The following is a 26,913-nucleotide window of genomic DNA, read 5'->3' as shown; positions in this document are numbered from 1 at the left end:
AGTAACCTTAAGGCCAGTCTTACATTTATTACCTCACATGTTTGAAAAGCAAAGGAAAGCTGAAGCAACATCATCAGCATAGTCACTGTTTCTCTTAATGACTAAGTTGCCAGTCCCAATTGTGGTTCCTAAACAAGGACTGCCTGGATCTGTAGTCCAAGGCACATCAAAACATCATAATAATACACTGTCCTGAGTATTATAACCAAGCTTATGTATATTTTGTTTCATTCATAGTAATTTTGCATGGCTTTGTTTGCAAATTAGTTCAGGGGATGGCTAAAGAGCTGTGATAGGTAGTCGTCAACGTACAATCTTTCATTTAGCAACCATTCAAAGTTACAATGGTGCTGAAAAAAGTGACATACGGCCAGTTTTCACACTTATGACTACAGCACCCTCATGGACAAGTTACGTAAATTCAGGTGCTTGACAATAGACATGTATTTACAACTATTGCAGTGTCCTGGAGTCATATGACTGCCATTTGTGACTTTTCCAGATGCTTTCCAAAAGCTGAATTTGCTTAATGACCTGTGATTCATATAACAATCATGGTGATTCATGGCAAAAGTTATAAAATCAGAGACAAATCATTTAGCAACAGATATTCCAGTTGAAATTGTAGTCGTGAATGAAGTACTGTCTATAGTATTTTTATATATACAACATTTTTCATCCCTCCTACAGTAGTAGTAGCCCCATGGTGAGATAGGCAGCAAATAAATTTAATGAATGAATGAATGAACGAACGAATGAATGAACCAATTGATACTTTCATCTCCTATAGGATATTTAAGCTTCATTTATTGGCTTTTAGCAATCATTATACACTTTTTTCAGACTATAATGATTGACTGTGAACAAGATTATGGGAGGTCAGGATCACTGTAGCAACAGTTATGATATTAACAGCCTGAGCTTTCATTAAAATGGCACCCAAAGGAATGCTTGAGGCAGCAGCAAATGTAGAAGATCAAACAGAGGAAGAAACATGTCAAGGCAAGACCCTGCATAAGATGCATCATTGACACATAGCTGAGTTGGCTTGGGAAATCCTACCAGCCATTGGAAAGGGCTGGACTGAAACACTGTTAATAGCGGCACAAGTACTGACATTAAGCACCAGATCCATAAAAGCTGTGGTCTACCACAATAGGCAGGACCCAAGATGCAGATTATGCAGAGAGGCCTCAAAGACAATCCAACACCTACTAGCAGGGTGTAAGATAGGAACAGCATATGCTGAACAGCATGACTAAATAGCTGGTATTCTGCTACAGGAACATCTGATCCTCCCCAGGTCCAGATGGAAGATTTCATAGAAGGTTATGGGGAATAAAGGGGCTAAGATACCATGGGACTTCCAGATCTAGACTGACTGCCAAATATTAGCCAATCCAAAGTCTGTACAGTGTTTGCATGATACTATAATAATGTAATCAATGTTATCTAGAATGTCTAGAGACACCGTTTCTTATTTCCCAGTTTGCTTTCTCATAAATATGATGACCTGGAAAAATAGTTCAAGCAGAGCTGTAAAAAAGTGGGGATCTAGGAGTAGCTAAGTTTAAATGGTACATTTAAGAATGAAAGGCCATTGTCCCCACAGTCACTGTATTTTACAGTGGGTGGATTAGATATAGTTTATGACTTTCAGTTAATGATTACCACTAGGCGGTTTTGATAACTCAGTATAAACAGGCCATGTTAATCAATTTTATGAACCAAGACCTCATTCTCGGATTTTAATTTATAAAGTGGCATTTAGAAGAGCTTGGATCCCAAGCAAACAAGCAGAAATAGCAAGCAGAGAGACGTGAGAATTGTGGAAAAGCACTGGAGAAAAGTGAGTTTGGGGTTCTTTATCAAAACTTGCCTATCATTTGAGCAACTGCATTTTCATGGGAAGAGCTTTTGTAGTGCAGATTGAGTGATTGATCATATGTACAGTACAGCCAATATCTACTCCACTGAAAAGATCATAGTATCTCAGGGTGTTCATGTTCCAGAGTGAAAGAAACATCCAGTGCTTGAGTGGGAGGATAGCTGCTGAAGTATCTCAATCTCACTGGGGAGGTTTCACCACTAAGTTAAACAGACAAGAGTCCATTGCTCCAGTTTTATTTACTTGATATTGTTTTGCAATCTGTGTTGTTAATGTTAAACTGAAAGCCAGGTGAAGTATCCATTGCAAAAAGAATGGCAGCATTAAAAAGTTTGAAGTGTTTAGGAAATACATTCTTCTCTTCTTCCACTCCCCCTTCCCCAGCACCTTCTGATAGGAAAGCAGCCCTCAAACGGGAAAAAAAATGTATTAAAAATTAGTGATAAAATACAATAGAAAGAGGCAATTTTGTACAAGCCATTCAGTATCTTGCTCAGGGTATGGTTCAGAAACAGGAAAGGTGTGCTTAGCCTTGATTTTAGAGATCAGGGGAAATTGGACATTGAAATATTAAAATTGGACCTCTAGGCCTTTTTCTGGATTTTAAAAAACATGAAGTTGTGGGGTGCATCCCAATACTCCCTTCTTCATCAGGATGAGATTAAGAATGATCAAATGTCATGAATACTATAAAAATGGGAATAGATTCTCAGTTTTACAACATTAACTACAGAGATGGATTTAAGCTTTTCCACATATGACCTACAATTTCTGATTATGGATGATTTTTGGGGAAGCTAAAAAATTAGTCTGGAGATGTGGTGGGGAGAATTGATAATCCAGAACCGTTTATCCTCCTGTTAATCTGCTTGTCTATGACTCTAAACTTCAAATGAAGCAGAAAGAGATGACATGGAAGCAAATCTAAAAGCAAAATAGGTTGAAATAGACTGATGCTCTAGAATATATTGAAAATAAATGGGAACAAAATTGAACTTCTTTAATCATCTCATTCTCATTTCCAAAGAAGGTTTTTGCATCCTATTCCTGTGACCTACTGCTAAATTGTTTAGTTTGGTGGATGGGGAAGTGGGTCATTCTGTGCTAATTTTGGAAATACAGGAGTTTGCCTGGAATGTGTTGGGGAACGTTGTTTTCATGGAATGTTTGAAACTTTTTTCATCAATGCCATTTATTATATGTGACTGTGAATTTTGTTAGTTTGGCTAAATGGATCATTTTTAAACAGTACAGATTTTTACTGAAAATATACCGTAATTTCCTGAGGGAAGCTTGATTCTTTTGGCATTAAAGCCTTCTGGTGCACTAAGTGTCTGGTGAGATTCATTGGTCTGGCTGGATAGAAGGTAATATTTTAACTGCTTCCTAAAATAGTGATTCTTGTGTGAAACCAGAACTGAAATGTGAGCTCTTTTGGAGTCATTGTTTTTTCTTGGTACACATAATTGTATAGTTTTGTCTGTTTTACAGAAAAGTGTTTCAGGCAATTCCTCCTTGTTTTAGGTATAGTATATTTTAAGGCATTAAAAGGTTAAAAGAAGGCATTATTTATTTAAACACTCTGTAAAATGACTCTGGGCAGAAAACAGTTACAAATAGAATACTGTAGTTTATGTTCCTTTCTTTCTAAAATTGCTTGTTCCAGTCTATTAAATTCCATTCCAACTTTTATATCATCCTGAGAATTAGTTCAAGTCACATGGAGAGGATCCAGCTCCTTATTTTCCAAAATCTCCGCTGGATCCTCTTTAAGTCGTTGTTTGCTCCAGAGAAGAGTGCAGAATTGAGTTTGGAGTTCTGCCCAAAGTCTATTTTTTCCTTGATGGTCAGCTGGCAGAACAAGCCTTTATTATGAAGAAGTTTGGAACTGAAAGGTATTGTATTTGTTGTGGCGAGAGAGAGAGAATTGCACTGTGCCTCTCCATTACGGCTGAGAGAAGAGAAGGTTGGTTCTACATGAGGCTGGTTCTATAAACTGGCAAATTCACAGGCGCAGGAACTGGAAGGTGAGGGGGCATGCAAAATGCTAGCAAGCTTTGCCTTGCCCTCCCCTCTTCTGCTCTGTGGGAGGGAGTTGGCTTAAAGAAAAGTTTGTTTAACTGTCTTGATATGTTCTTAGTGAACTGCAAAAGCATCAAGTTAGGAATTGCCTATGGAAAGATGATCTCCCACAGGTGTGTATCCAAAGTGTATTATTGTTCCTTTTCCTTCCTGCTGGTTTTAACACTTTGATAATCTTGCAAACTGATCTGCAGCACAAACCTGTTGATGCCAGTGATTTCAAAGTAGGAAATTGTAGATGCAGGTTCACAAAAGATATCCAAAGTAGATTAAATCAGATGCATTTGAATGGCATTGAATTGAAAACTTAGGAGCATTTATAAAATCCTCCAATTGGTCCCAGAGTTGGGTTCTGAGATTAAGAATTGTCTGAACAAGTTAATGAAACAGACACCTCTGAAATACTTCAGCATTGTAACACAGGACTGGCAGAGCAATGTAGATGACATTTTGACCACAGATTGAGGACCAGCATGGTTTGAGAGGGGAGTGGTAAGGAGCAGGAGTGGGTTCTACTTACCTTTACTACCGGTTTGCAATGGGGCCGCGCGCACCGCTTCACTCACGCATGTGCGCTCTTCTGCGCATGCACAGAAGCATTTTCATGACATCAGGGTCAGTGGGGGGAGCCTCCCGCCGGTTTTACTACCAGTTCTATAGAACTGGTGCGAACCGGGGGCAACTGACCACTGGTAAGGAGACTGAACAAGTCCCAAATTTATATAATTAGGAACCTGATTTTCCCCAGATACCCTCAAAAACTGGATGCTATGGTCCACCTCAGTGTCACTCCTGAAGTCTCCCTTGCTGATTCACCAGTGAAGATTTATGCCTCTGGCCTGGCACCCTCCCAGCTTGTGACCTTATATGCATCACTGACAGATGAAAGGGGAATTAAGTTTGCAGCCAGAGCCTTTTACCAAGCCAATCAGAATGGAGAAGTGGATGTGGCACAGGTTTCTGCTCTGGGAGGCAACTATACAGGTGTGTGGCCCATGGGCCTCTTCTACACTCTAAAGGCTGAGAAGATGTTCCACAGGCTGCTGAAACGTGATGTGACAGGCAGCCCCTTCTATGTTCAGATTAGCCTCTTCGATTCTACTGTGATGTTGCCGATACATGAACCACTGGCTACTTGCACTGTGGAACGATGGTATGCAGCCCCTGGAGTGGAACGCATCCCCATTAAGTCCGGCCGGGTCCGGGGAGCCCTCTTCTTGCCTCCAGGTAAGGAAACTGAATTCTGTTTTCTCTCCCACTTTTCCTTATTGCCTCTATCGCTTGCTTGCAACAGATGGTGCCTCCAAATGTATTTAGGGTGGTATTTATTTATTTTATTTTATTTTATTTTATTTTATTTTATTTTATTTTATTTTATTATTTTATTTTATTTTATTTTATTTTATTTTATTTTATTTTATTTTATTTTATTTTATTTTATTTTATTATTTTATTTTATTTTATTTTATTTTATTTTATTTTATTATTATTTTATTTTATTTTATTATTTTATTTTATTATTTTATTTTATTTATTTTATTTTATTTTATTTTATTTTATTTTATTTTATTATTTTATTTTATTATTTTATTTTATTTTATTTTATTTTATTTTATTATTTTATTTTATTTTATTTTATTTTATTTTATTTTTTTATTTTATTATTTTATTTTATTATTTTATTTTATTTATTTTATTTTATTTTATTTTATTTTATTTTATTATTTTATTTTATTTTATTATTTTATTTTATTTTATTTTATTTTATTTTATTTTATTATTTATTTTATTTTATTTTATTTTATTTTATTTTATTTTATTATTTTATTTTATTTTATTTTATTTTATTTTATTTTATTATTTTATTATTTTATTTTATTATTTTATTATTTTATTTTATTTTATTTTATTTTATTATTTTATTTTATTTTATTTTATTTTATTTTATTTTATTTTATTTTATTATTTTATTTTATTTTATTTTATTTTATTTTATTTTATTTTATTTTATTTTATTTTATTTTATTATTTTATTTTATTTTATTTTATTTTATTTTATTTTATTATTATTTTATTTTATTTTATTTTATTATTTTATTTTATTTTATTTTATTTTATTTTATTTTATTTTATTATTTTATTTTATTTTATTTTATTTTATTTTATTTTATTTTATTTTATTTTATTTTATTTTATTTATATACCGCCCTTCTCCCGAAGGACTCAGGGCGGTGAACAGCCATAATCAAACAGTGTACCAAATAGAATTTAAAAGCAGATTAAAATAATTAAATCATAGGCCGAATTTAAAACTCTCATTTAAAACCAATTTTAAAACCCCATTAAAACCAAATTAAAACCATTTATCCCATCAGAGTGGCTTGCTGGAATAACAGGGTCTTCACTGCACGACGGAAGGCACGGAGGTTGGGGATCCTTCGTATGTCCGGGGGCAATTCATTCCAGAGGGCAGGGCCCCCACAGAGAAGGCTCTCCCCCTGGGGGTTGCCAGTCTACATTGTTTGGCTGACGGCACCCTGAGGAGGCCCTCTCTATGTGAGTGTACCGGTCGGTGGGAGGCAATCGGTGGCAGAATGCGGTCTTGTAGATAGCCAGGTCCTAAGCCATGGAGCGCTTTAAAGGTGGTAACCAACACCTTGAAGCGCACCCGGAAGACCACCAGGAGCCAGTGCAGCTCGCACAAGAGAGGTGTTACATGGGAGCGAAGGGTCACCCCCATTATTACTCGCGTGGCCGCAATCTGGACTAGTTGGAGCCTCCGGGTGCTCCTCAAGGGGAGCCCCATGTAGAGAGCGTTACAATAGTCCAGACGGGAAGTGACGAGGGCGTGAGTGACTGTGTGCAAGGCGTCCCGATCCAGAAAGGGACGCAACTGGGAAATCAGGCGAACCTGATAAAAAGCCCCCCTGGCCACCGCCGTCATATGATCATCCAAAGACAGCCGTGAGTCCAGGAGGACGCCCAAGTTGCGAGCCCTCTCTGAGGGAGGTAAGATCTCATCCCCAATAGTCAGCGATGGTGTAAGCTGGCTATATCGGGACACTGGAAACCACAGCCACTCAGTCTTGGAGGGGTTGAGTCTGAGCCTGTTCCTCCCCATCCAGATCCGCACGGCCTCCAGGCAACAGGACATCACGTCAAGGGTATCATTGGGGTTGCCTGGGGTTGAAATGTACAACTGTGTGTCATTGGCATACAGTTGACACTTCACCCCAAAGCCACGGATGATCTCGCCTAGTGGTTTCACATAAATGTTAAATATGAGGAGCGAGAGAACTGATCCCTGCGGCACCCCACAAGTGAGGGACCTCGAGGTCAACCTCTGCCCTCCTGTCAACACAGACTGCGTACGGTCAGAGAGGAAGGAGGAGAACCACCGTAAAATGGTGCCCCCCACTCCCAACCCCTCTAGCCGACGCAGCATGATACCATGATCGATGGTATCAAAAGCTGCTGAGAGGTCTAGGAGGACCAGGACAGAGGAGCAACCCCTGTCCCGAGCCCTCCAGAGATCATCAACCAATGTAATCAATGCCGTTTCTGTGCTGTAACCCGCCCTGAAGCCCGACTGGCACGGATCTAGATAGACAGCTTCATCTAGGAATCGAGGAAGTTGTCTCGCCACCACACTCTCGACAACCTTCGCCGCGAAGCGAAGATTGGAGACAGGACGATAATTAGCTAAAACAGCCGGGTCCAGGGAAGGCTTCTTGAGGAGGGGCCTCACCACCGCCTCGTTCAGGGCGACACCCTGGGAAGACACCCTCACCCAGCGAAGCGTTGGTAATCTCCTGAAACCAGCCTCGTGTAACCTCCCGGGAGGCCAGTACCAACCAGGAGGGACACGGGTCCAGTAAACATGTGGTAGTGTTAAGCCTCCCCAAAATCCTGTCCATGTCCTCAGGAGTCACAGGGTCAAACTCCTCCCAGATAACAGTCTCAAGACTCGCCTCCATCATCCCATCCGAAACTATCCAATCAGAGTCCAGGCCGTGCCGAATCTGAGTGATTTTATCATGCAGATATTGCCCAAAATTCTCAGCTCTACCCTGCAAGGGGTCCTCCCTCGCTCCCACTTGGAGTAGAGAGTGGGTCACCCTGAACAGGGCGGCTGGGCAGTTCTCTGCAGATGCAATAAGAGTGGAAAAATAGTTAGATTTCGCCACTCTTATTGCCACTAGGTAGGTCTTGTTATAAGACCTCACCAGTGTCCGGTCTGATTCGGCACGGCTGGTCCTCCAGTCGCTCTCTAGGCATCTTTTCCGGTGCTTCATCTGTCTCAGCTCCTCGGAGAACCAAGGAGCCAATTGAGAACGGCACCGGATCAGAGGCCGCAAAGGCGCAACGCGGTCCAAGGCTCCGGTGGCCGCCCTATCCCAGGTGGCCGCCAGCTCCTCAGCTGAGCCATGAGTCAGAGCCTCTGGGAATGGCCCAAGCTCCGTCAGGAACCTCTCGGGGTCCATCAGGCACCTGGGATGGAACCACCTGATCGGTTCCGTCTCCCTGCGGCGAGGGGGAGCAGTACGAAAGTCCATCTGAAGGAGCGAATGATCTGTCCATGACAAGGGCTTGATGACTAGATCCCCTATTGTGAGATCATTCAGCCACTGACCAGAGACAAAAATCAAGTCTAGCGTGTGTCCCCCTATGTGGGTAGGATCATGAACTAACTGGGTCAGGTCCATGGCCGTCATGGAAGCCATGAACTCCTGAGCCGCTTCCAATGTTTCACCGACGGATGGCAGGTTGAAATGCCCCATGACCATAAGCCTGGGGGTATTCACCGCCACACCTGCTATTACGTCGAGCAGCTCAGGCAGGCCAGCTGCCACGCGGCAGGGAGCCAGGTACATGGTCAGCAAACCCATCTGCACTCCATGACCCCACTTAACAAAGAGGGACTCACAGCTAGCTATCTGAGAAACAGTGGCCTCCCTTGGACTAAGACTTTCTTTAATAATCACCGCTACCCCTCCGCCCCTCCCCTGGGCTCTCGGCTGATGAAATGCATGGAAGCCTGGTGGGCACATCTCCACGAGGGGAACCCCCCCCCTCATGGCCCAGCCAGGTCTCTGTGATCCCAGCCAGGTCCGCACCCCCCTCTTGAACTAAATCATGAATGAGGGGGCCTTTATTAGTCGCAGACCTGGCATTGCACAACAACAACCAAAGGCCCGGGCCCTGAGACTCTGCACAACCTGGAATACAAGAAGCGCCTTGGGGGCCGGAGCACGCCACCGCTCACAACCAGCGAGTGCGTATTCCCCATACCTGATATGGCCCCCTGCGCCCGCCATATCTGCCCCTCCCACCCACTGTTTTGATGGAATGGCCCTTCATCTCGTTCCCCGGCTCCCTATCTAACCCCCCTCCCTCTCTCCTCCCGCCATGACCCTCAGACCCACTCTGCCGCTCTGTGTTTCTACAGACCCCCCAGGTCCTTCCCACCCCTTCCTAAGACCCCGTAAAAACTTTGTATAAGTATTAATCAAAAATCCCCTCAGTCTCCTTTTTGCTGCATGCCACCTCTCGGGGTTTCAAAACCCGTCATCGAGGTAGGCCCTCGATAGAGTGGAGGGCCAAGCCTGCGAGAGGGGGGAGTCTCGCAGCCCAAGGAGTTCTGCTGTCAAATACATTTGTTACTGGGAGTAGTTATGGCTTATAACCAGGGGGTCAACCATGATGATTTAAGAGTCCAACGGAGGAAATATATAAGTCTTAGGTAGTATACATTGGAAAACGCCACTGCCTTCATGATAGTGGGAGGAGTCAAGGATAGTCCAGAAACAATGGAAGTAATAGCCGAGGCTGACTCCCTCAATATTCATACCTAAGGTAAACTTCTCCTTTCGGTTAGGGAGGACAGATAGAGCAATGTCAATCCATAGGCCCAGAGATTAAGTCTGTTTACAGAGTTAGGGCAGTGGGCGTATCAGGAGATGATCCGATGAAGAGTAGATGGAAAATGATGGTGGTATCCAGCTGAGACTGAAAATGGCCTGGATAGCATGGGTCCATCTTACGGGCTGAACCCGGCAAAAAGGTAGTGCCTAGACTTCCTAGCAAGCATGGAAACACTGTTGATTTGTGCTTGGATGAGCAATCCCATAATCTGTTAGCCTTTTGAGATTAGCTAGACCAGGAAACCATCTTCACAAGTTTGTCTGGATCTATATTTTATTATCTTCCAAAATTAATCCGTCATATCTTCCAAAATTTCTTAGTTATCTGGTTACTAACATTCCCATAAGGATTTCTAATATTAAAATTTCTGAAGTGTTCATCTTCTGTTGGCTAAATTGAAAGGTCTGATCTCCTTCTCCACCTCTGCCTCTCTACTTTGGATGGTGATTGGCTGTTCTGTGGATATGAGCACAGAGCACTTTTATCTAAGTTAGATCATGATACTGATAAAAGTATCAGTACAAAGCAAGTGAAGATCTGAACACTTTTTGAAAAAGGGCACATAAAAATAGAAAGGCATGTCATGTCACAAGGAGGGGAACAAATGCGTCACCCGGATATGCATAGAGGTTGTTGGGAAAACTAAAGCTGAGAATGAGTCGAAGTTAGTGAAAATTGGTAAGGACAACAAAAAGTATTCATCATATATGCCCAAAGGAAAAAAAACAATAATTGATATATGAGCTATGAGAACTACCCATCTCATTCTTTGGCCCAGTCTTTTCTGAGAAGCACTCCATTGGATAGAAATATGGTCAGGGAACACTTATTGAATAAAGTCTTTTGGCCTAGATGATTCCTAGACCACCGGAAAAAACCTGCTGATGATCTTTATCTTTGAAATTATCTCGAAGAATATATGAAATACTAAATGACTAAAGGACAAAAATACTGTCAGAAAGGAAGAACTGGGGAACTACAAATCAGTCAATTTGGCATCAATATTTGGGAAGATTCTAAAGCAGATCATGAAAGAATTTACGTGTTACCATCTTGAAGAAATATTTGAACTTCATATATTTGCAGTAGTACTAATTTACAATATTTGTAGACCGCCCCAGTTATGAGAGTCTGTTACTACCCACCACTATAAGTTAGCATGTATCAGACTAATCTTTACTTTCTATTCACATCTTTCATAGATTATGGAAGTGCTGTATATCAATGCATTTGACAAAGTATCTATGACATTGTCATGAGCAGGCAGGATGATTACGATTGAGTGACATGTCAGTTTGGATATATAGTGATTCAAAAATAATATTCAAATTCAGAATCATTTAATCATGATTCTTCATGAAACTGACCTGAGATACTGAATTCAGTGCTGCCAACTTCACCCTGGGACTTACATGATTTAATATTTTATATTAATTTCTTTGATGAAGAGGTAGGAGGGAAAGCTCTTCACATCTGCAGATGACACAGAATTAAGTGAAATAGCTGATGCCCTAGAAGATACAGATAAAATTGAACATGGATGTAGTAGTTCAGAGAAATGGAACAAAAATGACAGAAAGAAACTTATTTGAGACAACGAAAAGTCTTTCATGCATCTCACAAATAAGATGTGAGATGCAAAGCTTGCTAACTGTACCTATGAAAAAGATTTTGCAACGGTAGCTGAGTGAAAATTAAATTTGGCCCAGTAGTGTGACATAGCTGCAAAAAAAAGAAGAAGAAAAGAAAACAAACAAACAAACAAACACAGTTTTAGACATCATTAAAAGCATTGTTTCCAAATCAGAAAAAAATAATGTATTTGATAAAAGGATATTACTCTTTGTTTTTCATTTCTTTACTTATCCTTGTTTTTTCTCCCTTTCTGCCTCACCAGGCCCTGGGCCATTTCCAGGACTGATTGACCTGTTTGGTGGAGCTGGAGGACTAATCGAATTTCGAGCTGGCTTATTGGCTAGTAAAGGCTTTGCAGTTCTGGCTTTGGCTTTCTTTGGATATGATGATTTACCGCAGACTCTGGAAGTAATAGATCTGGAGTATTTTGAGGAAGCATCTAGACTGCTCTTGAAAAATCCTAAGGTATGCCTGAGATTATACCTTTTCTTAAACTTCTTGTTGAGACTCAGGAAAGATCCTAGAGTTTATTCTTTATTTGCTATGTAGAATACTTCATACAAACTAGGCATGCTATGCACCCATCAGATATAACAAGCTAAAGGCATTTTGGGCCTGTCATGAGCACAGCACAGATCAGTAGCATTATTCCTGAGGGCAGAATGATGAGAGCAGCATTGCATTGCCACCTTTTGTATGTGCATTGTGATATCCCATGCACATAAAAAAGGTGCAGGGCTGACCCTTCAATGCTGCAATGCTCCTTTGCCATTTTGTGGACACCCATGACACCCACCCCACTTGGTTTTGATTAAAGCATACAATTTCTTTCCTTAGGCTTCCTTATGTGTATCTGAAAAACATGCAAAAATATGCAATTGAGAGTCATGCTAAAAGTGCACTGCTTTAAAGAGCTGATTCATAAAAGCAGCAACATTTTTGTCAGGCTTGCTTGCTTCCTTCTCCCTGTCATATTTTCTTGTCATATATTGGTTGGCTGGCAGAAAGACAAGGTGACCAATTTTTCATTTTTGAATGGTGTAGATCTGCAATAATATAACATTTGAACTAAAAGACTGTCATTTTTTAAATAGCTTTGATATCAACTCTCATTATTTTAAAGAAGAAACTGATTTAAACTTTTGTATGTTTCACTGTGTTTGCTCCTCTAGGTAAGAGGTCCGGGACTTGGAGTTATTGGTTTATCCAAAGGAGCAGAAATTGCATTGGCCATGAGTACCTTCTTAAAGGAAATAGTGGCTTCAGTGTGCATCAATGGTCCAACAAGAATGTGTGCTACACCACTCCACTTTCATGATATCAGTATCCCTGGAGCTTCCTTCCCATATGAGAAGCTCGTCATTAATGAAATGGGATTGATATCCACTTTCCATGGCATGGGACATCCTCTGGATCAAACACCTGACGTATCTACCATCCCTATAGAGAAGGCTCAAGGGCACATCCTCTTTGTGGTGGGAGAAGTTGACCAAAGCTTCAATAGCAAAGTGTTTGCTGAAGCAGCCATGGCTCGAGCAAAGAAACATGGGAAAAATAATTGTAGCCTGTTGTCTTATCCAGGAGCTGGACATTTGATAGAACCCCCTGGATCACCAGTTTGCTATGCCTATCCACTTCGGTTTTCTCTCTTCCCAGTCAGGTGGGGAGGAGAAGTGAAGCCTCATGCTAAAGCCCAAGAGCACTCTTGGAATGAGATCCTGATTTTTTTAAAGTTTCATCTTGGGCCAATTCAGAATAGTAATTTATGATAAAAGAAAGGCTCAGTTGTTTAGCTTCCTTTAGAATTATGTATTTGGATAATTGAGGCCATGAACTCTAATCTTCTTATCCTGTGTAGGTTAAAGTTAAAATATCTCCTTTAGATGAAGGGGGATCAGGGGTGGGTTCTACTTACCTTTATTACCGGTTCGCATCGTGCCCCCGCGCACACTCTTCTGTGCATGCACAGATCACTTCTGATGACGTCTGGGTCAGTGGGCAGAGCCTCCTGCCAGTTTTACTACCGGTTCTTGCGAACCAGTCCGAACCGGGGGCAACCCACCACTGAGGGGGGCCTTCTAACTCTTTGACTAATTAGATGTCCACGAAGAGATGGAAATGACTGAACAATTGCACAGCAAGAAATCTTGATATATAGCTTTAAAATGTAGGTCTTGTGATGTCATTATAGCCTCCACAGTCATCCCTAAAAAGTCTTTTCTGTGCTTGCTAAAGAGAGTCTCAATATAAGGAACCAACTGCTTCTCCAGCATTTGTTACACATTTGTTGAGAATGTGTAATGCTCCTCAGGCCACTCCTGTGAAAGCGGCCTCCGCTCAACTTTGTTCCACTTCAGAAATTTGCCAGCTTCTGCCACCATAAACCACGCTGAACAGCCAGTCTCACAATTTAGGGTGGGCACCTGCCCTGCTTCTTGTTGGCTATCCAACAACATCTGTGGGTGTGCCACCCTTCCAGTCCCTGGCGTCTGTTAGGAAATTTTTCAGAATATTCAAAGTCTGCCTCACATGTTTACATGTCCCACAGTCTAGAAGAAAACAGACATTAGCATTCTCTGCGGGCTTCTTAATTCTCTTCCATCCTTTCATCCATCATTTGTTTTTCATAAAGTTACCCTGTTTCCCCGAAAATAAGACATCCCCTGATAAGCCCAATTGGGCTTTTGAGCACATGCGCTAAAATAAGCCCCTCCCCCAAATAAGCCCTCCCTGAAAATATTTAGACACATGCGCAGTCGGTCCCAGCCATTTCCTCTGGTTTTCTCTACATGCCCCAAAATAATAAGACCTCCCCAAAAATAAGGCCAAGTGCTTATTTCAAAAAATAGACAGGGTCTTATTTTCAGGGAAACGTGGTATACACGTCAAGATGCTTCATTCTGCCCTCAAAGAACTTACTTGCCATTCTCTGAAACTACATCAGCTTGTGTGAATTCTTAAAGGGTGGAACATTTCCTCCTGAGATTTGGAACTTACATTTCTTCTGGTGCAAAGTAAATTGCATTTGCCCAGGGGTGAAATCTACTTACCTTCCCTACCAGGTCAGAAGTGAGTGCATTGTCACGTCCAATTTTTGACCCTCTGTGCATGCGCAAACCCATCTGTACATGCGCAGAGGGTCAAAAACGGGTTACTTCCCGGTTCAAACTGGGAAGTAATGATGCCAGGGTGGGTGGGTGGAGCCTTGTGCTGCCGCCGCTACCAGTTCACCAAACCATGTGCTGCTGCCACTACCAGTTCGCCAAACCAGGCGCTGCCACTGCTAGGGTTCACCAAACCACGTGCTGCTGCCACTACCGCTTCGCTGAACCACACACTGCCGCCGCTACTGCTTCATCAAACCATGCGCTGCCGCCACTACTGGTTCGCATGAGCCGGACAGAACTGGTAGGATTTCACCACTGCATTTGCCCTTTTTTTATAACATCACAATGCTATATCATAGTTTCCAATCAACAAGTATTCTACAAGCTCTCAACCAGGTTTATGCCACCTGAAAATATGATAAGTTGTCAGTGATTGTAACCAGAAAAAAGACCATTCACAGGGTTTACTGATCCATAGTTTATTTGATCCATAGTTTGTTGGATAAGCCATTGCTGCCTGATTAACATAAAATGCCAATGACCATAGAATACAAACCATCAACCTTTTAAAGTTCACAAACCATAATAAAACATAAAGTGATTTGCTTGAATTTGCTTAGTGTGATGTGGGAACTCATTGTCAGCCCCAAGGAACCAAGAATGACACAAGGAGCTACTTCAGAGTATTCAGAGTACTTCACCATCTGATCAGAACATATCCTTACATCCCCCACCACCACCGCGATCCAGTCTCAACTGTCAGTACCTATCCTTTCAACCTGCCCCCTGCCATCACATATGATGATGTTTCATGGATGAGAAACGAAACGTTTTGTTCTTCTTCCTCAAGAAAAAAAAATAACCAGTCCAGTTGCCTTTTCAAAAAGCACCTTTGAGACAACTATGACTTGGATGACAGAATCTCCACAGACACTGAGTACACTTCTTCACAGTACTTTCTTTACTGTTACTCACCAATAGGCAGAAATTTTGCCAAACTAAAGCACTTTTCTGTGTGACTATTAGATTTATCCTGTGAACTGCTAGGGAAGGTCTACCTTTGCCCTTTTCCTACATACCAAAAATTCAAAGCTATGTTGTCTCGTTGCTCCTTGAGAAGGAGTTCATCCTCCTGTAATTCTGGACTATATCCCACCACACTCAGTCTAGATGAGAATATCCTTATGACATAATTTATTCTGTAAAGTACATATCAGAAATATAACTTTGTAGTAAAGGGCAAATATATATATATAATTTCCAGGTTTCTATTTGTCTCATGCTTCCATAAGATTGATTGATATTTCTTTAGTATAAGTGCTCAAATTAAGTCAGTAATGTTTTTTTCCCCTATTCCTATCCCAAAGAAAGCCTCAACCAACGCTAGGCTAGCCCACTTACAATATAAAAAGGCTTCTCAACCAAGCCCAAAGCCAACTGATCATATCTTATATTAAATTATGAGAGCTTATTTCATTGCGTGGATCCATTCCCATCTTAGCAAGTAGCAGCACCTAATTGTACTTCGAAGCCAAATATACTTGGACCTGATTAGTACCCAAATGGAAATATCCAAGGAAACATTTTGAAGATAGGGCATACCTCTTTTTGAGGCAAACAGACACCAAATACAAAAATATCAGTCATACTGCATGTCCAAAAAATAAACTGACCATTGTCACACAAATGTGGAGTGGAATGCATGACTTCTGGAAATAGGCCTATGTATTCAAGGCGTCTTTCTTCCAGATTTCCATATTTTAAAAATGGCATCAAGAAAACCTGGGATTATCAATGGAATGTGTTCAGTTGCTGTAAATTATTGTGAAGGATGTGTTTTAGAAATGGAGGATTCTAAGTAACCCAATCTAGTTGACAGCACCTAGCTGACCTTGACTGATCTCAAAAAAAAGCTAAGCAGGGTAAGATATTCAGTACTTAGATAGGAGACAATCAGGAAAATTCAGGGCAATGCAGATAGTCCTCAACCTAGGATTGTGATTCAGCCCAAAATATGGTTGTAAATTGTGCCAGACTGCCAGTCATTAAGCAGGTCATCACATGAACAACTTGATTTTGTAACTTTTTTTGCAGTGGTGGTTGTTAAGGGAATCCATTGGAAGTAAATCCCAGTTTCTGGCAAAAAAATGTCATAAATTGTGCTCATGGGAACACAGGTTGCTGTAAACAGCCATAAATATGGGCCAGTTGTGAAGCACCCAAAATTTAATCACATGATCTGGAGGATGGGGGAAGGCATTGGAACTTAAAATCCAGGTCATAAGTAGAGATGGAAAAAAACTGGAAAAATTGGGAAAAAAGCAGGGCTTTTTCTTTCTTTTTTTCCCCAAAGCTGTTTGAAAAAAAAATTGGGCAAAAAAACCTTTTTTCCCAATTTTTCCTTTTTTTCCCAGGCCTTCGTATCTCTAGTCATAAGTACCTTTTGGGGAGTGGGGTCTGTTGTAACTTTGAATGGTCACTAAGCACCTATAGTCTAAAGAGAAGTTGAAAAATACTAAAGAATACAACAATGGTGAATGCTTCTATTATTGTTGCCAAGAAAATTAATAAACATGTCTTTCGTGTCACTATAAGTCAAGATCAACTCAAAGGAGTCTTTGTTTTTCTATGGGCCAAATGCTTTTATTTATTTATTTTTTTCTATCCTTTCATTCCTTCTTTTGCACAATGAACTTTAAAATATCAAGAAAAGGCAGTCGGTTCTGAAAACAGGACTTTAAGAATCATGATTAGGAAAAAAGAAAGGAACAAGAGTGGAGCATGAACAGGGATATTTAGATAGATGTCTTTAAAAAATTATTTTAGAATTAAGATAATAACTATAGTTATTTTAAGGAATCATAGCATTATCTTAATTCTATAATTTATTTAGGTGCCCAGAAAGACAAATTACAGATAGTTATGAAGATGAGCAGTCTAAACATAGAAATTGTTGTAGGTATTATTTCAGTTATCTGAAAATGAAAATTCATTCTATTGTTAGTTTGTTAAAGAGATAATATGCACAGGTCAAACGCTTCAGTTCTTGCCTTAGAGTGCAACAAAACTTTTGTGAAGCAGTGAGGGTCGGATCTATCACTCCCCTGGGGGTCCCACAAAACTAAGTCAGTGGCTGCTTGGCTCTGCTCACTAATAGTCTAGGGAAGTATAGTCCAATGGAAAACATAATATAGTTTAGTTGTAACTGTCTTGCTAGAGCAGCACTCTTTTCACCAGTTGGCAGCAGTGAGAATAAGGAGAAGCAACTTTGTTTGGATGGGTGAGAAAGATGTTATTTAGCACACTGCTAGTGAGCCAAGTGGAATCGAATAGCCTGGTAAAAGCAGATTGGGAACTTCAGGGATCTCTTGCTGAGGGCACTTCAAGACTGGACAGTGCTTTGGACAATGTCATAGCCACCAGAGGGCTAAATTGACCAGATTCAGACTGACAGAAGTACTCCCATCTGATTGTAAACTCTTGAATATTCATTGATAATTGTTCAACCATATTAAGTAGGAAACACTAAAAGGGATTAAATCTTCAGACAAGACTCTGTTATCTTCACAAGGGGTCTCAGGTAGTCTTATTTATTACTATACAAGACAGTAGGATTTTGATGGCAGAAAAGGCATCATATTAAGTACCAAATTTTAAAACCAAACACTGGACAAGTTTATATTTTGCCCGGTAGAATTCCTTCACTTTCTTTCACAAATTCATTCTGTGTATTAAGCTTTTGTGATAAATGTTTGGATCAGGATTAAGAATTTCCATTTTCCCTGGATTATGTTTGCACATAACAGTGTTGTTATGTACACTGAGAGCATATGCACCAAAGACAAATTCCTTGTGTGTCCAATCATGCTTGGCCAATAAAGAATTCTAATCTAATAACCACTTTTCAAGCTTCCATGAACTATTTTTAAGCTTGGCTATGTGTTTATTTCTCCCCTTATTCACCCAGGTAAAAGGCCCCAAAATTGGAGTTATTGGCTTGTCCAAAGGAGCTGAAGTTGCATTAGCCATGGGAACCTTCTTAGAGGAAATAGCAGCTGCAGTTTGCATCAATGGTGCCACAAGTATGAATGGTGCACCCCTCCATTTTCGTGATATCAACATCCCTGCTGTACCCTACTCAGCAGACGCAATTCTTATCAATGAAGTGGGATTGATGTCCAGTGTCAATGTTATGGGAGATCCTCTGGATTCAGTTCATGAAGTCTCTGCCATTCCCGTGGAAAAAGCCCAGGGTCACATTCTCCTTGTGGTAGGAGAAGCTGACCAAAGCTTGAACAGCAAGATGTTTGCTGAAGTGGCCTTGGGCCGTGCAAAGAAGTATGGGAGAACTAACTGCATCTTATTACCTTACCCTGGGGCTGGACATATGATAGAACCACCAGGATCCCCAATTTGTTTTATCTCTTCTATCCGGGGTAGTCCTATACCCACAGTATGGGGAGGGGAGATGAAGCCTCATGCCAAAGCTGAGGAACACTTCTGGAAAGAGGTCCTGAAATTTTTTGAGCTCCATCTTGGCCCAGCGGGAAAGTGGTGATATTAGAAAAAAGTGCAGATTTCATAAGTTCTTTGGGTCCAAAAAAGTCTACTCAGAAGATAAAAATTAGGTTCTCATAATGCAGGTGTCATAAAGATAACTAGAGAGTAAGAATCATGTGCCATGACAAGACTCTGGAAATGCAAAAAGATTAACGGTACTTGTCTTGTTTGATCTATTGTGAATTTCAGAGTATTTCTATAAATTTCTTTTTCAAATAAAATGATGAGTTAATTATAAATATGTTGGCTTTGAAATGAATCCTTTGGCCTCTTTTGTGTACAAAAAATCTCCATAAATTCTCAATGTGTTGCATCTATTGTGGTAAACAACTTGTTTCATAAACAGCTATCTGCAGGATTCCTAATTAATCTCAGGGTAGGACCAGTGGTGGGTTGCCCCCGGTTTGCATCGGTTCTATAGAACTGGTAGTAAAACCAGCGGGAGGCTCCGCCCAGTGACCTTGACATCATCAAAATGTTTTTGCGCATGCGCAGAAGAGCGCGCGCACAGCCCCGTTGCGAACCGGTAGTAAAGGTAAGTAGAACCCACCCCTGGGTAGGACATACAGTCAGGTCCATAAATATTGGGACATCGACACAATTCTAACATCTTTGGCTGTATACACCACCACAATGGAGTTGGAATGAAACAAACACAATGTGCGTTAACTGCAGACTGTCAGCTTTAATTTGAGGGTTTGTACATCCAACTCAGGTGAACGGTGTAGGACTTACAGCAGTTTGTATATGTGCCTCCCACTTGTTAAGGGACCAAAAGTAATGGGACAATTGGCTTCTCAGCTGTTCCATGGCCAGGTGTGTGATATTCCCTCATTACCCCAATTACAATGTGCAGATAAAAGGCCCAGAGTTCATTTCAAGTGTGCTATTTGCATTTGGAATCTGTTGCTGTCAACTCTCAAGATGAGATCCAAAGAGCTGTCACTATCAGTGAAGCAAGCCATCATTAGGCTGAAGAAACAAAACAAACCCATCAGAAAGATAGCAAGAACATTAGGCGTGGCCAAAACAACTGTTTGAAACATTCTCAAAAAGAAGGAATGCACCGGTGAGCTCAGCAACACCAAAAGACCTGGGAGACCATGGAAAACAAGTGTGGTGGATGACCGAAGAATTCTTTCCCTGGTGAAGAAAACACCCTTCACAACAGTTGGCCAGATCAAGAACACTCTCCAGGAGGTAGGTATACGTGTGTCAAAGTCAACAGTCAAGAGAAGACTTCACTAGAGTGAATACAGAGGGTTCACCACAAGATGTAAACCATTGGTGAGCCTCAAAAACAGGAAGGCCAAATTAGAGTTTGCCAAACAACATCTAACAAAGCCTTCACAGTTCTGGAACAAGATCCTATGGACAGATGAGACCAAGATCAACTTGTACCAGAATGATGGGAAGAGAAGAGTATGGAGAAGGAAAGGAACTGCTCATGATTCTAAGCATACCACCTCATCAGTGAAGCATGGTGGTGGTAGTGTCACAGCATGGGCATGTATGGCTGCCAATGGAACTGGTTCTCTTGTATTTATTGATGATGTGACTGCTGACAAAAGCAGCAGGATGAATTCTGAAGTGTTTTGGGCAATATTATCTGCTCACATTCAGCCAAATGCTGCAGAACTCATTGGACAGCGCTTCACAGTGCAGATGGACAATGACCCAAAGCATACTGCAAAGAGCAACCAAAGAGTTTTTGAAGGGACAGAAGTGGAATGTTATGCAATGGCCAAGTCAATCACCTGACCTGAATCCCATTGAGCATGCATTTCACTTGCTGAAGACAAAACTGAAGGGAAAATGCCCCAAGAACAAGCAGGAACTGAAGACAGTTGCAGTAGAGGCCTGGCAGAGCATCACCAGGGATGAAACCCAGCGTCTGGTGATGTCTATGCGTTCCAGACTTCAGGCTGTGATTGACTGCAAAGGATTTGCAACCAAGTATTACGAAGGGAAAGTTTGATTTATGATTATTATTCTGTCCCATTACTTTTGGTCCCTTAACAAGTGGGAGGCACATATGCAAACTGCTGTAAGTCCTACACCGTTCACCTGAGTTGGATGTACATACCCTCAAATTAAAGCTGACAGTCTGCAGTTAACACACATTGTGTTTGTTTCATTCCAACTCCATTGTGGTGGTGTATAGAGCCAAAGATGTTAGAATTGTGTCGATGTCCCAATATTTATGGACCTGACTGTATGTAAACCATGCTTGGTTCTATTGGGATACTGACTTACATGCATTATAAAGTTATTCAATCACACTTATTTCCCTTTTTACCTTCTTATTATTTTAGTATGATTTAGGTAAAAATGTTAAAGAAGTTACATTTTTAAGTGCAGTGCTGTCTGCAAAAAACCCTGAAAGCTGTTAACTCTGATAATTAACATAAATAACAAATTTGTATCAATGTTAAATATAATATTTCTAATATAAAACAAGCATGGATTGCTTATACAGTGGATGCAAAATATAACATTGATAAATTGCAAAATGTGTTGCATGATTTTGTCATATGAAAAAAGTTTATATCTTTGAACTTTATAACATCAGCTGCCTGCAATTACTGCAAGTTCAAATCTCACCAGGCTCAAGGTTGACTCAGCCTTCCATCCTTTCTAAGGTAGGTAAAATGAGGACCCAGATTGTGGGGGCAATAAACTGACTTTGTATAAAATATACAAAAGTATGAAGCCTATTGCTTAACGCATTGTAAGCCGCCCTGAGTCTTCGGAGAAGGGTGGCATATAAATCATTTTTTAAAAAAAAAATCTCTATTATTTTTATTGTTATTTATAACTACTAAAAAGTGGGGGGCGGGAGGAAAAGAAAAAGGGTGTCCTGCTTGGAAATAATACATAGGTATTTAATTTAAATCTCTAACTTCCCCTTTCTCTGTACTGCAACTAATTTGCAGATTATATGAACATTCAAAGTCACTTTAAAATCATATTAGCAATGTTTGTACTTGCCTTTTTGTAAGGTGACCAGACGTCCCGCTTTTGGCGGGACAGTCCCACTTTTGAGCAATTTGTCCCGATTTTTCATTCTGCCTCCTGAGTCCCGGCTGCCTCCTGAATCCCCGCTGATGGCTAGAGGGAAAAAAAACTCTTTAAACTCTTGCCGGGGCTTCAAAGGGCCGACCTACAGCTGATCAGTGTTAAAAAAAAATGAGTAGACCCATGCCTGCAAAAATAGAAAAAACAGCCCCTGTTAACAGCTTCCGCTAGGTTAATTAGCTGCAAAAAGCTGCAAAAAGTTCCTGGAGCAGATTTTTTTCCCCCTAGCTATGCTGAAAACAAAGGCGAAAGTGAAAGTAAAGCTGCAATGTGACAAAATGAGGCAGAGAGAGATTTCTTTCTTTTTCTTTTTCTTTTTCCTCACCAAAAAAGGTAGGTACAAAACTGCAAACAATGGGAAATTTTGGGCAAAAGAGGAGAGTTCAAGATTTTAAAACACAAAGAAAAAAAGCTCTATTTAACTAGGGAATTGTAATAATTGAGATACTATTAATAATTGTATATTGTGTTGAAAGCAGAAATGGTTAAGTTGTGGTTTGGAGGAATATATGGGGGAAATTATCAAAGAAAATACATTGTATGTTCGTATGTGTGTTTCTAATTATTGCTATTTATTCATATTTGTTCTCTTTTATTCTTTAAAGTTTAACAATTCATTCTTTATCTTAATATCTTTATATTTGCTTGGGGTTGGCTTTCTTCCCTTTCATCTTTTTTATTGTACAGCAATCTTTCTCCTCAAACCTACCACCACTCTCTTTTCTTTCCTTCTTACTTTCTCTTCCCCCCACCCTCTTTTTCTCCTCCCTACTTCCTCTTCCTTTCTCCTTCTCCTCCTCTCTTCCTCCCTCTCTTACCCTCACTCCTACTCTAATTTCCATTCCTTCATCCCTCTCTATTGCTGTATCCTTTAATGCATATGGACTACTCAGAGGGCTGAAAAAGTTATTTTTGACTGGTCCTCACACTTTTGACCAGTCCTCGAACTTATGACTGTCCTCACATTTTACATTTTTGCCCTATCTTGTCATCATGGTGAAGAGAAGCAGTTGTGAAATGAGTGACATGGTTGTTAAGAATGCTGCACGGGCATAAATGTGAGGATGGTCATAAGTGTGAGGACCAGTCAAAAGTGCGAGGACCTGTCAGAAATGACTTTTTTCAGCCCTTTGGTTAGTCCTTTTGTGCATATGGACTACTCAGAGGGCTGAAAAAGTTATTTTTGACTGGTCCTCACACTTTTGACCAGTCCTCGAACTTACGACTGTCCTCACATTTTACGTTTTTGCCCTATCTTGTCACCATGGTGAAGAGAAGCACTTGTGAAATGAGTGACATGGTTGTTAAGAATACTGCACGGGCATAAATGTGAGGATGGTCATAAGTGTGAGGACCAGTCAAAAGTGTGAGGACCTGTCAGAAATGACTTTTCAGCCCTCTGAGTAGTCCCTATACACATAGCCATGGCCACCTGGTCACATGACCAGCTAGCCACGCCCACCCAGTCACATGGCCTCCAAGCCACGCCCACACAATAAGTCACGCCCACAATGGTGTCCTTCTTACCAATGTTAAAATCTGTTCACCTTACCCTATACACATAGCCATGGCCACCCGGTCACATGACCAGCTAGCCACGCCCACCCAGTCACATGACCAGCTAGCCACGCCCACCCAGTCACATGACCAGCTAGCCACGCCCACAAAATAAGCCACGCCCACAATGTCCCTCTTTACCAATGTTAAAATCTGGTCACCTTACTTTTTGTGTGTATTGTGTTGTATACCGTATATATGGAAGCCATTCTTGGTTAAATTTAGTTAAGTGTCTGTTGTGGATATATGCTGTTAGTTTTGCCATTGTTGTGTATTTTCCAATTTTAAAGCCTAATCAGATATTGTTAATATTGTTAATATCACAACTTTGGAAGATACCATACAACGTTAGGCAAACAATATCTCCTTTCTTGTATTTCCTATTTTATTTCAGAAATAATCCTGACCACACTCACAACATGCAGCCTCTTCAAGCCTAAAGAATCTTATATTGGCTGGGATCGCAAATTATGCAAAACCACAATGTGATTACCTAGTTTTTGTTTAGCATGATGTTATGAATGGAACCTTGTGCAGTGACATGGCTTGTGCAACAAATCATAGTGTTAAAAAGTCTACCATTGCATTATGTGAATGAGCTCAACCACACATGAATGTCAGCATTCCTGGCTGGAAGTTGTAATTCCTATACAACTGCATGGCCTCAATTTGGGGATGGCTGATCTCTATTTTTAAAAATTCACTTTGATTAGATAGGTAAATATACATTTTGAGTAGGTTGAAGTGGAGGCCTATTTGCATGCCAGTTAAAATAAATTGTGCAATACTTCTGTGCATTATATATACACGCAACAGAAGAAACATACCGCTTATGTTAATATGATTATTATTATATCCAATGTGTGGTCAGATGGAGGCAAAGGAAAACTCTGTTTCCCCCAGAATTTTAAAACAACATAAAAATGACAGACAAATGCAAATAACCCGGAAAAGCCACAAGTGACCATCAGCCTGATTATTTTAACAATGATGACAACCTGCTAGCTGTTTTTAGAGGAGACCTGTTTATGAACTGAGTGCTGTAAATCAGCATTTACCGTATACAGGAGTTTGAATCTCTTCCACTCATTATATATACAATTTTAAATGAACTGGAGTTTGTACACTTTCAAGAACTATCAAAGGAAACATGCTGCAAAATTCTGAGTGTAAGAATTGTGATATCCACACAGTCTTCCCAAACATCTAAACTGGAAGAAACCAATTGGTAGATTCTCTAACCATGTTTGCTTTGCAACTTTAAACAAAGAGTACATTTATTGAATCTATAACCTGCATTTCGCTGGGAATGTTTAATACCCAACCCCTTCTTCCCATATAAACCACATTATGGCTTAGTGGGATCCTTAAACTTAATCACAAGTAGGAAAAGTAGTAGCCACCATCACCACCACTGCATCTATCATCAGCATTGCCATCTCCAGCTGATCCTCCACTTGCTCAAGGCTGAAGGTAGAAGGCTTAGTATAGCTGGTCCTCAATTTACAACCATTCATTTAATGACCATTTGAAGTTAAAACAGCACTGAAAAAAGTGATTTATGACAGTTTTTCACACTTACAGCCATTGTAGCATCTCCATAGTCATGTGATCAAAATTCAGACACTGGGCAACTGGCATGTATTTATGATGGTTGCAGGGTCCCTGAGGTCCTTTTGTGACCTTCTCAGAGCAGCAGGGGCTGGAGTAAGCAAGCCTGGGCCCAGGATCTGAAACAGCATCAGAATATCAGGCTCCACTGAGCCTGATGCAATTTGCTGAAATAGTTTTACTTTATTTTTTATGTGCAGTACATATTCTGGGTATTGGTACACCCACCCCTCTTTAATTCCATGCCCCCAGAGAAGGCAAAGAAGAACCATCCATAGACGCTAAAGCAATCCTTGCCTCCCAGCCAGAATGGCCTCAGGTAATCCCAATTAGAAGACTGAGACAGGCCGAATTGACAGGATTAAGCCACACAGAATTTATATTCCCCACTTTTCCCCAAGGCTAGCCTTGACCCTGACCACCACCACCCAGGAAACCAAATAAGGACAATTAGAATAGAGAATCTAATCTAATCTAATCTAATCTAATCTAATCTAATCTAATCTAATCTAATCTAATCTAATCTAATCTAATCTCCCCATCAGGCATCTCAATCTCAACGGTCCAAAAGGGTATAAAACTCACTCTACTTCCCATGCCAGGCAGTCAACTGTCCCAGAACTGATGCTAAGACACTTTGCTTCTGATTCCTAAATAAATGGAGCCTGCCTCCAAATTCATTGACTCTTGCATCTCTCTCTCGGCTTGCAACGAACAGATTTTTCTTCCAACAGTACTGGGGAAGTTGAGTAAAGAGTTAGTGGTGTGGATCCCTTTTCCCTTTGCACATACAGCACAATAAATACCTCTATTTGCATATGCAAATTATTAGGCCCAAGCCCAGAGAGAAGACAGTGGGGTCCAATTGAGTTCAGTTCTTTATTTGCTCGCACTTAATGGGAAGAAGCTTGCTAAACTACTTTTAACTTACTAGATATATCCTGAAAGATTCTAGGGAGAGGCTTCCCTAACCCTCTTCCTCCCTTCCCCTCTAGCTTGGGACTGCATGGTGTCTTAATTCAGGCTTCTTTCAAGAAAATCTCTGGGTTGCCAAAGGCACATTCTATCACAACAATTGTTCTACACATGCACTTAACATATGCCTCCCACCACCCCTATTCCACCACTTTTGCTTTTTCAGGATTCAAACATTTGAGGAGCCATAACAATCCAGTGCCTTTAACTGTCTGGGCAAGCTTATCTGAGAGTAAGATGTAAGCAATAAATCATATGCATAAGGTAATATGGACAAGTTCCCATTTCCCATATTTCCTGGGGAAACAAAATTCTCCATTCAGAGCTGGGATGACCTAATTACCATAATACATAGATGAAAGAGGAGCAGAACAAGCACACATCCTTTATAAATCTTTATTTTGTTTGGGGTGGTCAGATGTCCTCCTGGGATGACCCTAATCTGAGTTTGAGTGCTTGTGTATTAAACACAATCATGATTAATATCAATAAACT

General features: G+C 40.5%; 1 protein-coding gene across 5 annotated transcripts; it reads left to right on the top strand.

The window, feature by feature from the left end:
• The first annotated feature begins 1,741 nt into the window (after positions 1 to 1,741).
• Positions 1,742 to 19,436, top strand: BAAT (bile acid-CoA:amino acid N-acyltransferase). Of its 5 annotated transcripts, none has more exons than XM_034420230.3 (4): positions 1,742 to 1,849; positions 4,719 to 5,197; positions 11,793 to 11,995; positions 12,703 to 17,242. In XM_034420230.3, exons 2-4 carry the CDS (start codon positions 4,741 to 4,743, stop codon positions 13,297 to 13,299), a joined length of 1,257 nt encoding a protein of 418 aa, XP_034276121.2. In that variant the 5' UTR covers positions 1,742 to 1,849; positions 4,719 to 4,740; the 3' UTR covers positions 13,300 to 17,242. The 5 variants fall into 5 exon arrangements, with proteins under 5 accessions (XP_034276121.2, XP_034276120.2, XP_087737610.1 ...); XM_034420229.3 differs by lacking the exon at positions 1,742 to 1,849 and adding an exon at positions 3,573 to 3,783; XM_087881484.1 differs by lacking the exons at positions 1,742 to 1,849; positions 12,703 to 17,242 and adding exons at positions 3,626 to 3,783; positions 18,605 to 19,436.
• Positions 19,437 to 26,913: the final 7,477 nt, after the last annotated feature.

Source organism: Pantherophis guttatus, chromosome 1 (assembly GCF_059756535.1).
Source record: "Pantherophis guttatus breed Tessera chromosome 1, ASM5975653v1, whole genome shotgun sequence".
NCBI lineage: Eukaryota > Metazoa > Chordata > Lepidosauria > Squamata > Colubridae > Pantherophis > Pantherophis guttatus.
Note: the sequence above shows the minus strand (reverse complement) of the source record. Positions and strands in the feature narration are given on the sequence as shown.

Bases quoted from the DNA above. Each gene is read 5' to 3' on its own strand.
- BAAT (XM_034420227.3), top strand. From the start codon at position 3,926: ATGCAAAATGCTAGCAAGCTTTGCCTTGCCCTCCCCTCTTCTGCTCTG. The intron at 4,084-4,718 runs GTGTGTATCCAA...GATTTTCCCCAG, and splicing joins GGAAAGATGATCTCCCACAG to ATACCCTCAAAAACTGGATG. The intron at 5,198-11,792 runs GTAAGGAAACTG...CTGCCTCACCAG, and splicing joins AGCCCTCTTCTTGCCTCCAG to GCCCTGGGCCATTTCCAGGA.